Raw genomic sequence first — 12,625 nt, forward strand, 5'->3', positions numbered from 1 at the left:
CTGACAAGGCAAATCTACATACCCAAACCATTGTGCCCTGACACATCTGACCCCCAAGTTCAGGAAGAAAGCAGCACAGGAGACATTCCTGACCTCAACCCATTCCAGAAGTGGTCTGCAACATCTCCTGTTGTTCCTGGCAGCACATATGTCAATGGTGTGTTAAAGACTCATTCATGGATGATACTTCCTAATGCAGTAGCTTCAATTTTTCCATTTCCAGTCAAAGCTTTTGGTCCTGCTAACAGCTCCTGTAAAAGCTGTAGCAGGCATACACAAAAATCTCCTCACTATTAGCCTCTCATACAAACCTCCACAGTTCCCTTATTGCTTTGATTATTCGTTGTAAAGGCTGCTAATCATCATCTATACACACAGATGAACATAAGGCGTATGGTTATCAAAAAGATGAGGCAGATGTATCCTGCATGTATTTGAACTGCCTACAAGATCATGATAGTGATTTGGATAGGCCCTTTCTCCAAAGATTACTGATCTAGAACCACAGACTTTCCCCACCAGACCCTAACTCTTAAGCAAACTATTGCCAAATATCTTCAAAAGTGGGATAAAATTAAAAAATGACATACTTAATAGCACCAAAGGAAAATAAAATCCAGATAGCCAGATGAACATTCACAAAGCAACTACTGTCCTTCTAACTAAACTGTACAAAATACTAGCTGGAATAACTCAAGGTAAAGTTGCTCACATCAAAAAGCTCTCTAACTGCTGTTTTTCTGGTAGATGCCCATGTGAAAGATAATAGTAAAAGGCAGCAAAGAAGACTGGGGAGGAAAAGAATTGGAAGCAGCAAAAGACAGCCTGAAGACCTAGAGATGCAGAAAGAGAGGTTCTTTTAAAAGGGGATATACCACATACCTGTCTCCTCTTCCTATGCAATTTTACATTACTGCTTAACCTAAATAGCTCTTTGCTCAGTCACACCATTGTTAGGTTACTCCTCCTTCCTTAGCTCTCAATTGCACAATTCCCCACTCCTGAGCATTAGCTCGTTCTCATGTATCTGATCACGCAGTATGATTACTCCGCTCAGTAAGCCTGCAAAAAGTGACTGTTATTGTTTCATTAAACTGAATCCTTCTACTGTTCAGCCAATGAACACTTCAGCAACTACAAGGAAGCATGTGGCTGGTGGCAATGATTTGTTCATGTGCCTCTAAACTTCTTGCAAGGCTGTAGCCTCAAGAAAGTTGCAACGCTTTGCATTTTAGAGACGTGGAAAAGGTAGAAATGAGGCAATTGAAAAGAATGTCACATCAAAAGTAGTTGCAAATCCACAAAGTACATCTGTCTAAATTAATCCTCTGTAGATCAGAAAGATATGTGAATATATCAGACTACTAAGAATTCCCTTCAAAACAAAGCAAGTCTCCTTTCCATGATGGTGTCATGAAGAATTCAAGCAACAGGAGGAGGAAACACTTCAGCGCCAACTCCCAATGACTGAATCAGCCTGTGACAATTTCAGACTCCCAGGATGACTGAATCATACTCGAGTGACTGCATTTTCCAGAACAAATGGTAACAGCCATGGTAGCCACGCAATCGCTGAGATGGCATCTAAGTTCGGTTTTGTATCAAAGAGGTACTTTAAAGCAATAACATATTTAGCACTTAAAATTATTACTATAACAACAAATCGTGCAAGTTTCTTCAGGGGAGGTCACGTGAATATCCTAACTCTGGATGTTCCTGCCATGCTACACTGGGGATTTTTCCTGCAAATTCCTTCTTCATTGCTAAATGTTGAACAGAACACCAAGCACATTTTGACTCCTTTCAGACCTTCTACACAATTGATTGATATTCCTTGCTAATTCATTTTCTTACTTCCTGCATTTTAGTATTTTCACCAAAAGTCAATTTTCATCACTACACCAGAACGTAAGACAGAAAAGCTCCAAAGAATGAATATGAGCTACTGGCTGTTTACTAACATACAGTGAAAATTAAGGCATTCCCTAATCTCAGAATTAGTCATCACACCATGGCATGGCCAAAAAGGACTGGTCAGATCTGCCTTGTTATTCCTGTACACTTCCATACAAGTTCACAAGAAGCTCCTGTACCTACTGCTTTATGCTGCTCTCCCACCTACGTCTGTTCTCAGAGTTAAGCTGATCAAACAGCCCTCATCAGTTACTCTGCACTGCTTTCCTCCTCTCAATAGGGTCTATAAGCCTTCAAGTCTATCAAAGTCAAAACAAAATTCTAGTCAAAATTCTAAAAAAATGTGCACGTATAAACTATACTTGGGACTTAGAGTTACTTGCACCAGGTTCTTAAACAATCTCAGACAGTTGCACACATCGCTGCCACAAGAAGAGACTTTCCTACAACATTTATGAAGCAAAATTAATGCTAAATTTTTGTACAGCCCAGTGCTCTTGCAGAATTACTGGAGAAAAAGAGACTTGTTTAAGGTTGAGTCTGTTAACTGCTCTGTTAATATACTTTGGAAGCATGTTAGAGCTCAAAAGTTAATCATTCTAAAAATTCAGGTCAAGCTGTCATCTTTCCCAAGCCTTTCAATCTATCAAAGCATTGTTTTGTACACAAACAAGCAGTTCATACACAGTTTTAATGTACTTTTTCCATAGCAAGTGCAGAGGATGATCTATTTAGACAACAACCCCAGTCGGAAAAACACACACATCACAAACACTGAGTGCTGATTCTGTAAATTAGTGCTCGATGAAGCACTGCTGGCTTAATACTCCATCTGGAGAAACAGTGAAGGAAAAAGAGCAAATAGGAAATGTATCTTCCTACAATAATCACTACACAAACTCAAGTGAATAAAGTCTGACAGGCAATCTATTGCTTACATCCTTTGAACTCGCATAGGCAAAGAGCTGAATTCTCTTGAGGTCCAGAAATTCTTAAGGAGGTCTAACTTAAAATTGGTCATAAATATAGCAAATATTTATGACCTAATATATGCAAAACTTGTCTGTAAGAGCTAGCATTTCAAAAACTAGCAAACAAAACTGAAAAGTCATGGAGATTGTCACACTATCATAGAATGGTTTGGGTTGCAAGGAACCTTTAAGATCATCTAGTTTCAAGCCCCCTAATATCTAAAGTAATATTTATTGAAGATTAGACTAAGGTGAAGGCATGTTTGCAGCTTTTCTAGGGGTGGAGGAAGTGCTCAACAGTTTAACACAAAAGAATTACACCAAGTTCACAGCACAAGTTTGTAACTTGATTCTAAGACAGCTGCGTTTCTCACAAAAGTTCCCGATATTTCTGAACAGATTTTGCCATGTCAGAACGGGTCTGATTTGTCCCCTGCTGTCCTCTGATGACACATGAAAAAAACCACAACCGTTTTCAAACAAAGCTGAGCTGTGATACTTGAAATTTTCTCAATGCTGTGCTGGCATATGGAATCACGAAGAGATTATGTACTATGAATTATGAATTCCAGTCAATTTCAAAGGCTGAAAAACAATTACAATGAGAAATCAGCCGAAAATAAATATAAGTCCAATAGAGCTTATCTACAGCGCTAAAGTTTTGCCATCAGCTTCCTGCTTTTGGTTTAAAAAACAATGATTATTCTCTGAGTAAATGCTGCTGAGATATGAGACTGCTCAAACTAATTAACTGTGAAGAGAAAACAATTTGCAGCCCAGCAGTCTCTGTGAAAGTAACAACATTTGTGTAAAACATTTGTACCAGAGTTCTGTAGAAAACGCAAAGCACAATTCACAGGATACAAAGACTAAGCACAATTTCTGGCACTAACAGAAAGCAGGCTGTTTAAATATCTCATCTTTACAAGAAACAAGTTTAGCTTACTGCTCAGCTGACATGAAAGAAAAATGCTCTGCACTTGCATTTTAGCAAAGAGTGGGCAATTCACAAACTGAATATTCGCAGCTTTAGACCTAGGAGCTGTTTGTATTTACAGCAGATTCCTAAAAACTCATTCCCCAAACGAGAACTGGGATACAGCACGAAGTACAGACAAACATCCCTATAATACATAACAAGTGTTATATGGATTTATGTATACAGATTACATATGATTGTAATTATAAAGAGCTACTTACTCATTAGCCTTATGGTGCTCAAGCTAACAAAATAGTACAAACAGAAAAATACTAAATACAATTACACATTTCTGCACTAAAGTGCCTTAATAATCAGCTGTTACAAATTCTAAACTAATTTTATCTTAAAATGTAGAAAAGCTTATAGCTTTTAAAGTAAAACAAACAAACCAAATACACATGTTGGATATAATAAATGAGCTATTTAAAAATCAGGCTTGTTTGCAGTTTATGCAGAGGTTATAATTAGAAGAAAGTTGGTGTGGGTTTTTTTTGTTTTGTTTTGTTTTTGTTCCTTTTTTGTTGTTGTTTTGTTGGGGTTTTTTTTTTGTTTTTTTTTTTTTGTTTTTTTTTTTTTTTTTATACAGCACACATTTTTTTGAGAGCTAGAAGTGCTATGAATTTTTAAACATACTCCAAATACAAACAGTGGAAGGTATGGGATCTGCATGCAAAACGTATTTTAACTTCTTAGCCCACTAGCTGAGAAAAGATGATGAATTCAGCAAATTAATCGTAGTTAGATTAATATTCCACATGTCTCCACCACTCAGGTAAACCTAAGCATGCCCTGGCTCAGCTTCCACTGGCACCACAAGACCACATACGTCCACACCTTGGATGACTTCCTGCGCTGCCCAGAAAGCATAGCTAGTGGACAGGGCTCTGTGCTCAGGTCTGGACCTTCCAGTGAAGAAGCTGCATCACAGGTATGACAGGCACTCTTACAACCCTGATGGTAAGGCAGAAAACTCTGACAGAGTTTGAGGAAAAAAAGCAGTGGCAGTCATTTCTACATCAATCACAACAAGGATCAAAATTAATTTGTCCCTACAGCCTCCTTAGAAATGAAATATATTTCAAATTGGATAACAAAAGAAAGACCAAAAATAGGCTTTACATTAGGGTTTAAATGGGCTAACATGAGCACACCTGTAATTAAAACAAAATGAGGGTAATTGTACAATTTATCTATCATTTCCAAGAATTTGTAGCAAAAAAACTAAGGCACACGCTGTCAACTCTTAAGATGGTAACTCACTACTGTTAGAGAAAGTGCAGGCAAATTCTTGTGTATTATTTGTACAGCAGTATTGCTGCATTTGTGAAGCAACATGCTTTGACTCCTTAATTTCAGATGAGTATCATTTGCACAGCTGATTTTATTCTTGTCTTGTAAAGTTTCTGGAATTCATACTCAAAGAGTGATAGATAGTCTGTAAAGTTAGGTGAATCAGTCGGATAAATCAGAATTGCACAGATTGAACAAATAGGACAACTACTATACTAATTTCACACATAGGTGATGAACTTCTGCTGTTGTTCCATCCAACTTTTACAGGCAACTTCACCAGCAGTAGAGGGACCAAGAACTGACTTAACCAGCATGTCTACATTAGCATTTTAGGTCAGACATAAAAAGTGCATTTGAAGCAAATCTTCTGTGCATCCCACTGCTCCAGGTCATACTATGCAAGCACCTCACAACAGGCTACTACGTTTTTGTTTTTTCTAAGAAGCTGACCTAGAAGATGCACTCTAGGAACCTAATGCTAACACAGGCCAGAAGACCATGCCAGAACTTTGTCAAAGCAGACTTTGTGAAATGCATATACAGTGTCAGCATCAGGTCCTCAGCTTCACTTGTGCTGTGTTTCATTACTTGCTTATACAAACACCAACGCACAGGTAACTGAGTTATGAAAAAAATAACTTGACAAAAAAATCCAACCACCCAGCTTTTGGCTAAACAAGCTTCCTCAACCAGCACACCGTGTATTCAAATGAATGACAGTGCCAGGCAGCTCCAATTTCCCATGATTGAAGTAACAATGAGATCTATGAGAGGTGACAAGTGAAATACCTGGTCACCCTAAAAGGGGAGGGCTCTCCTTTCTTCTTCCAGCAAATGCCTCTTTCCTTATGCCAGTGCTGACATTCATTCAGCCTCCTAGTTAGCTGATACAGAGATAAAAATCAACAAAAAATTGAAATTTTCTACTGCACAGCCCCTGGAACCAGTACAGCACAAAAGCATCAGACAAGTGGAAGAAGCTGCAAGTAGGAGCACGTGGCTGGGGGGAGACTGAGCCACCTCCATCAGTGGCTTCCCATCGCTAGAACAGTTTAACTGCAGAATGAAACCATGCCCTGAGAGCAATTTAAATACTTGCATACAGTTAGTACCCTAATACTAACTGCTGTGAAGTAGATGGACTTGTTATCTCAACACATATACTTCTGTTCACTATTTTATGCATATCTTCTACCTTAATGCTAATTTCAACGACATGCACCAAAAAAAAGCAGAAGTGAAGGTGAAGGAAGGCTGGTGATCCCAAGTGAGCAGTTTAGGTTTTACCACAGTCTATGCTACTGTCACTGTGGTAGTGCTAAGGCTGTCCCTTGTTAGATATATACTATGTATCATGAGCAGGTTTTCCTTCTGAGTTTTTGTTGCCTTGTGATGTATACGATTTATATACATCAAATGCAACTGTTTCAGTCTTCGGCGTGTTCGTTCCTCCTCCTTCATCAGGCAGCTGAGAGAACCCCCTTACAGCCAGATAGGAAAATGATTAAGAGGTTATTAATCTTTCATGTTGTAAAACATAAAAATCTCAAATAAACATAACCCTTTGCAGGAAAGGCTGCCTGTCTTTGGGGTGGGTATACTTGGGAACAAAACAAGTTATGGGCCCAGAAATGCAATTAAGTCACACATGCTCATTTTCAACAGAGTCAATTCTGGATTATACAGAGGTTATTTACAGACCCAGATGACTGAAGAGCAAAATCTCAGATAGCTTCTCAGGACTACGTGATGCCTGTGAATTTGAAGAACAGCAATTTTGTACTGCTTTGCATTTCACATGACTACTACTACAACTGCATTCCAGGATTACATAAGATTTGAGAAACTGAATCAAGTTCCTTTCCGCCACAAACATCAGGTGCTTCAAATGAACAGGTAAGGGCACAGTACTGTGAGGTTAAAGGAAAATCCCACCTCCATCACACGGTTTCATTATTTCATAAGCTCTATCATTTGCAATTTTTAGTTTCGTCTTTATAGCTTCGGAGCAGCAAATACAATTTCTCTTGGAAATAAAATACCTTGGTGCAGGCATCGAGGAGAGGCATATTTTGGTGAGACCAAGAGCAGCTAAGCAACTAGAGTCTGTCCTTAAATACAAGGTACTTCACAGGTGACCCACAGTGATTGCACAAGCCGTCTAAAATGAGTCACACTGCTAAGAGCATTTTGACTTTCTTTGTATTATTTACAGTTTCATACCTCATGCAATCTAACATCTCCTTTGCTCTTTTAACTGCGAGGTTTTCCTTGCGATCTCTACAGAGATAAGCTAAGTCTGCTCCTTAGTTTGCTTATTTAGAAACTATGGAATGATGCCTGAGTAGTTTAATCTTTCCTTCAGATGTGCTCTACCTTGCAAGAAAATACTTCACCTCCGCTGCAACAGATAAGGACTTAATCTGTGGCCACTTGCATTCAAAATTCCAAGTCTCTCCAAGTTCTTGTACCCAGCGTTCACACAAAGCAAGCTCCAGTACTAGTCTGAATCCCTGTGCAGATAACACATGCAAGTTTCATGGAAAAAGAGATTTTAAATGGAGCAAACCTGCAAGCATTCACTTTCCTGGGATGATTCTTCTGAAACATGCTGGCCACATGCAAAAAGTAGCAGGGGGTGGCCCTTGAGAAAGCTCATTCACAAAACACTGAGCACACAGACTCTAACCATTCAGTCCTGTCTGACAAGTCATCAAATAAAAGATTACTAGTTTTACCAGTAAGAAGTTTTTTTTATTCAGCCCTCTCCTGCTTCTTTATTTCTATTTAAAAACAAGCATTGCCAACTATCACCTTTCCTACTGAGCTGGAGCACATGATTCAAGGCATCTGGAGTCCTTTTAACAAACCCAGTCGCACTTACGGGCCTAGAACAAATCAGTAATCCTCGTTAAGCATAAATATTCTCCTGAAATCTGGTAATAAAGTGCTGAATGCTGGCATTCGTGCACTGTATTTCTGGCTACAGTAACTGCTGCTTTGTTAGAAGGGGCTGCTCATCTAGCTAAAGAAGAGGATGTAAGTGCAGAGAAGATAGATCGGCTTTTGGGCATGGTTCTACCGAAAGCATTCTTTCAAAGTAGATCTAAGTATTTCTAAGTATGGAATGGGAAACTCCAAAAGCAGGAAACTGCTACAAACAGGTGTTGGTGAGAATGTTTCACTGGGAATACTTTCCTCAAGCGATCGCAAGAGGCACATCAGAGCTGACTGCTATGGCAGTAGCACTGTCCTACTGCTACCAGCTTTTAGATGTTACTCGCTCATGGAAGCAGTGCTAAAACTCTTCTTATACACATTGTAAGCACGGATCTACATCGTTCTTAACACCGCATTTTCCAGCGTTAGAAATATTTTGTTAACCGCAGCCGGTATCTGCTACGAACCCTCATAAAAAACGGTGTGACTTGAATGAAGCAGACCAGCCTTACTAACACCCAATGGCAGAAACCCACAGTCCCTCCTTGTTCTCCATCCACACACCGCAGGAAGGACCCTTCCCACACCCCAATGCTGTTCAGGGTTCTCCGGACGGCCTCAAACACGGCAACACCCCACAAGCCACTGTACTGGAGGAGCCCCGTCCCGCAGGCCCCACACACCCAGCAGCGGTGCCGTACGCGAGGACGCGGCACGCCGCAGTCTCCCCTCGCTCCATCCCACCCCCAGGGCTCAGGTGGCCGCCGCCGGCCCGGACAAAAGCTCCGCGCCCCGCGTGGGCTGCGGGAGAGTCGGGTCGGGTGCGGCGGCGGGGAGGAGCGGCAGGGCGGACCGAGGCCGTCTCCCCGCCGCGGGTAGGAGGCGCGGGGCGGTGCCCGGGCCGGGGTCCGGCACGGCTACCTGCATCACCACGTCGTTGGGCAGCTGCGCGGCGCGGAACAGCTCCAAGACGCGCCCGTTGGACGCCACCTTCTTGGTGCTCTCGGTGTCGCAGTAAGAGAAGAGGTCGCAGTAGTAGCGCTGCTCCGCCTCGCTCAGCGTCAGGCCCTCCATTTTACGCCCCGGTTCCGCGCAGCGCTGCTGCTGCCGCCGCCCCGCATCCAGCGGCGGCGGCGAGAAAGAAGGGGAACGCGCGGGGCAGCCCCGCGCCCGGCCCGACGGGGAGGCGGAGGGTGGACGCCGCCGCCGCGCGCCCCAACCAACCGCCGCGCGCGAGCGATAACTCGCACCGTCCCCTCCACCAACCGCCCGCCCGGCCGCCCACACGGCGGCGCGCCTGCGCGCCTCCCCCCGCGCCTGCGCACAACCGCCTGGCGAGCGCGCGCCCCGGCGAGACAGGCGGGGCGGGGGCAGCGGCGGCGGCGGCGGAAGCGGCGGCCTCGGAGCCGGAGGGGGGGAAGGGGTGCGACCCAAGGCCCGGATGTGGGGGCCTCCGGTAGCGCCCCCTTCGGTCTGGCGGCGGCGCTGCCCCGCGTGGGGCGGCGGAAGGGCTGGGTGGTGGGGGCTCTCGCGCGACCCGCGCAGCTGTCCTGGCCTCGAGTGGTTAACCGCCTTTCTCGCTCAGCAATGTTGGCATCTCGGGAGCAGCGTGAGCAGCGTGGTGCCCCACAGGCAGACTTCTGTGCGGCCTCGAGGCTTGTGGGTCTGCCCCACACCTTGATAATAAAGAGTTACACCTTTCACGGCATATGCTGTACCGTGAGTGATTGCCTTACTCATTATGCTCTTTCCAGTGCCATAGAAGCACAGAGTCGCTTTGTGAGAAGGAAGGAACCCGCAGGACCATCGAGTCCAACTGCTGGCTGCCCACAGCACCACCCCAAATCCAACCCCAATGTCCGAGAGGATTCTCCAAACACCACTTGAACCCCAGCAGCTTGGGGCCGTGACTGCAGCCCTGAGCAGCCTGTTCCATGCTCACCGCCCTCTGGTGAAGAACCAGAAGTGGATGAGCTCACTCACCCCTTCAGCCAGATCTCCTGCTCTGCATGTCTCTCACTTATGCTTTTCCATGATGCCAGGTGTTCACGAGGTAAATGCGTGGTCTCACTGCGGTGCAACAAAGGTCTTTCCAGCTTGTTTGCCTTTTGGAAGGAGCCCAGCATCTTTAACATATTCATCATCATCACAGAATCATCATAGAATCATTTAAGTTGGAAGGGACCTTTAAAGGTCATCTGGTACAACTCCCCTGCAATGAACAGGGACATCTACGCCTAGAAATTAAATGTCGTGGTCCCCTGGTGGGCTCTTTGTATGGCTTGACCTAATTTAAATCCAGTACTTGGTATACAGAGGCATCTTCTCTTTTTTTTTTTTTTTTAATTCATCCTTCTTCCACTTTTACATTTCACCTTCCTTCACAGCTTGCCCATTTCTTCCCTTTCCAGATTGCCACATGCTGTCTGATCTACTGCTCTTAAGCACCCCATCCTTTCACAGAATCACAGAATGACCAGGCTTGGAAGGGACTTTGAGAATCATGAATCTCCATCCCCCCTGCCACATGCAGGGCCACCAACCTCCCCATTTAATACTAAACCAGGCTGCCCAGGGCCCCATCCAATCCTTGAACACCTCCAGGGACGGGGCATCCACAACCTCTCTGGGCAGCCTGTTCCAGCACCTCACCACTCTCACAGTAAAGAACTTAATTCCTTTCTACCTAATTAACTTAAATACTTTCTGCCTATCTGCTGAAGATGGTTATGTTCTGGACTTAAACAAGATTCATCTTCCCGCTGTTTGAAATACTTGGTCCTCCTTTGGCCAATAACTAAAGTTTGTGATAAATTAGCTTATAGTTAAAATAACAAAGTGATCTTCCAAAAAACGAATAATTGTCCATTTTTTGCAACCAGAAACGATATTAATGTTGAAACCACATTTCTCAGTTAGTTAAAATCCTTCAATATAGGCTATGCTGAAGACATAATTAACTTTTTGATATTATACCTAGTTATTATGATTTTACAGTCTGAGATAAGGCCAACTTATCATCATAGGTCACTTAATTTGAGCTATTTTCACATCAGAATCTCTGTAAGTACAATGAATGTAACCTTACCCCCACTGCTAAATTGCATGCTGCAATTCTATTAGTTACGCAGTGCTGCTTGTAGAAGAGATTGTTCAAGTACTTATTAGGAGGTGACTGAGTTCCAAGTGCCTTTGCTTCTTGCAGTGACTGCATGCTAGCGTGGGCCCTGGCAGTTAAAGATTAGTACATGCACCTACAGCCATAAAGTCCTTCACAAGCTGGTGTAAGGACACCAAAATTATTGTATTTGTCAAAATAATTTTGCATCGTGAGTTTTACATCTAAAAATAGTCTGTACAACTTATTATTTTAATTAAGAAGCTATTTTATTATTAGCATTTTTTGCAGTGCGGCCAGTCTTTTCACATTAATTACTTGGCTGCAAAAGCATGCGTAAGACACAAAGAATGCAGGGAGGAGATTCCCTAGAACAGACTATTGCTAGTGTCTCGATGCCAAACAATGCTGATGTTTAATAAACACATTAAAATGATTTTCTCACTAAAATCATGATTTGCCAATCGAAGTGTAAGGGAGGTTGTACTGAACTATTCGCCATGTATAGCACCACACTGAAGGTGTTGAAGTAGCAGTTTTGGAGAACAGATTGATGGGTCTTATTTCCAGTTTTCATGATACAAAGTTACCTTCTTCCCTTGTGCTAGTTCAGTGACTAAGCAGAAAGAATAAGAACAAAATGCCATGCAACAAATTAATTTCTAATTCCCAAGGAAGCATCTTTTCCTCCAAGTCCCAGTACAGTGCTTTGTCTTTGCTAGAGGATCTTCTTTTCCCCCAAATTGGTTGCTCACTAATCTCCAGGATGAGGAGAGTTCTGCTCTTCAGAACACTATCTGTTCCCACCAGGGCAGAGTCAGCGTGTACGAGAAAGTACATACATAGAATTTCAGTGAACTATAAATGAGAGTTTCTTCCCTGTTTCGTTTTGCTGGAGAACATGTTACAAGATGAGCTGAGGAAGATACTGCATGTTTCTGAGTTACATTAATTTCTCCATAACTGCACTTCTCAGTGCACCATGAAACCACATTTCTATTATTAGCTCATTTGGTTTGCAAAGATCTGTATCACAGCATTTCCCAGAGTTCATGCTAGATATGCAGAGAAAGAGGTTTATGGAATAATACCCATCAGAGTATATAATCAGAAATACTCTCATACTTTGTATAGTAGAACATGTTTACAGAACATGAGAAACTTGATTAACTGCCTTAAATTACAATTTAACAATAGCAAGGGGAGGAACTCTCTTAGCTTTTAAAATATTGTACTTTTTATACTCTCTTTTTAGAACATCTTCTTAGAATTCGGAATTGTGATGAGCTAAGAGTTCAGCTATTCTCCACCTGGTCCTTAATTTTACTGTCTTTTATTTTCCGTGAAGCAACTATTAAACAACTTATTAGTATTGAAGCAATCATCCTTTCAAGAGATCAAAGTCAG

At 42.6% G+C, this 12,625-nt stretch overlaps 1 protein-coding gene across 6 annotated transcripts in view; it reads right to left on the minus strand.

Moving 5' to 3' along the window:
* Nucleotides 1-9,224, minus strand: part of REPS1 (RALBP1 associated Eps domain containing 1) — a 62,954-nt gene extending 53,730 nt beyond the window's left edge. For 4 of the 6 annotated variants that reach the window (XM_042810296.1, XM_042810287.1, XM_042810278.1 and 1 more), the window contains exon 1: nt 9,022-9,223. In XM_042810296.1, coding sequence (XP_042666230.1) covers nt 9,022-9,174 — 153 coding nt within the window. In that variant the 5' untranslated portion in view covers nt 9,175-9,223. Of the gene's footprint in view, nt 1-9,021 lie in introns of all 6 variants that reach the window. The other 2 variants (XM_042810306.1, XM_042810321.1) reach the window with 2 other exon arrangements.
* Between the last annotated feature and the right edge of the window lie 3,401 nt (nt 9,225-12,625).

The sequence above is a fragment of the Centrocercus urophasianus genome, unplaced genomic scaffold (assembly GCF_019232065.1).
Source record: "Centrocercus urophasianus isolate 14NV4802_14NV808 unplaced genomic scaffold, USGS_Curo_1.0 seq_10, whole genome shotgun sequence".
Lineage (NCBI taxonomy): Eukaryota > Metazoa > Chordata > Aves > Galliformes > Phasianidae > Centrocercus > Centrocercus urophasianus.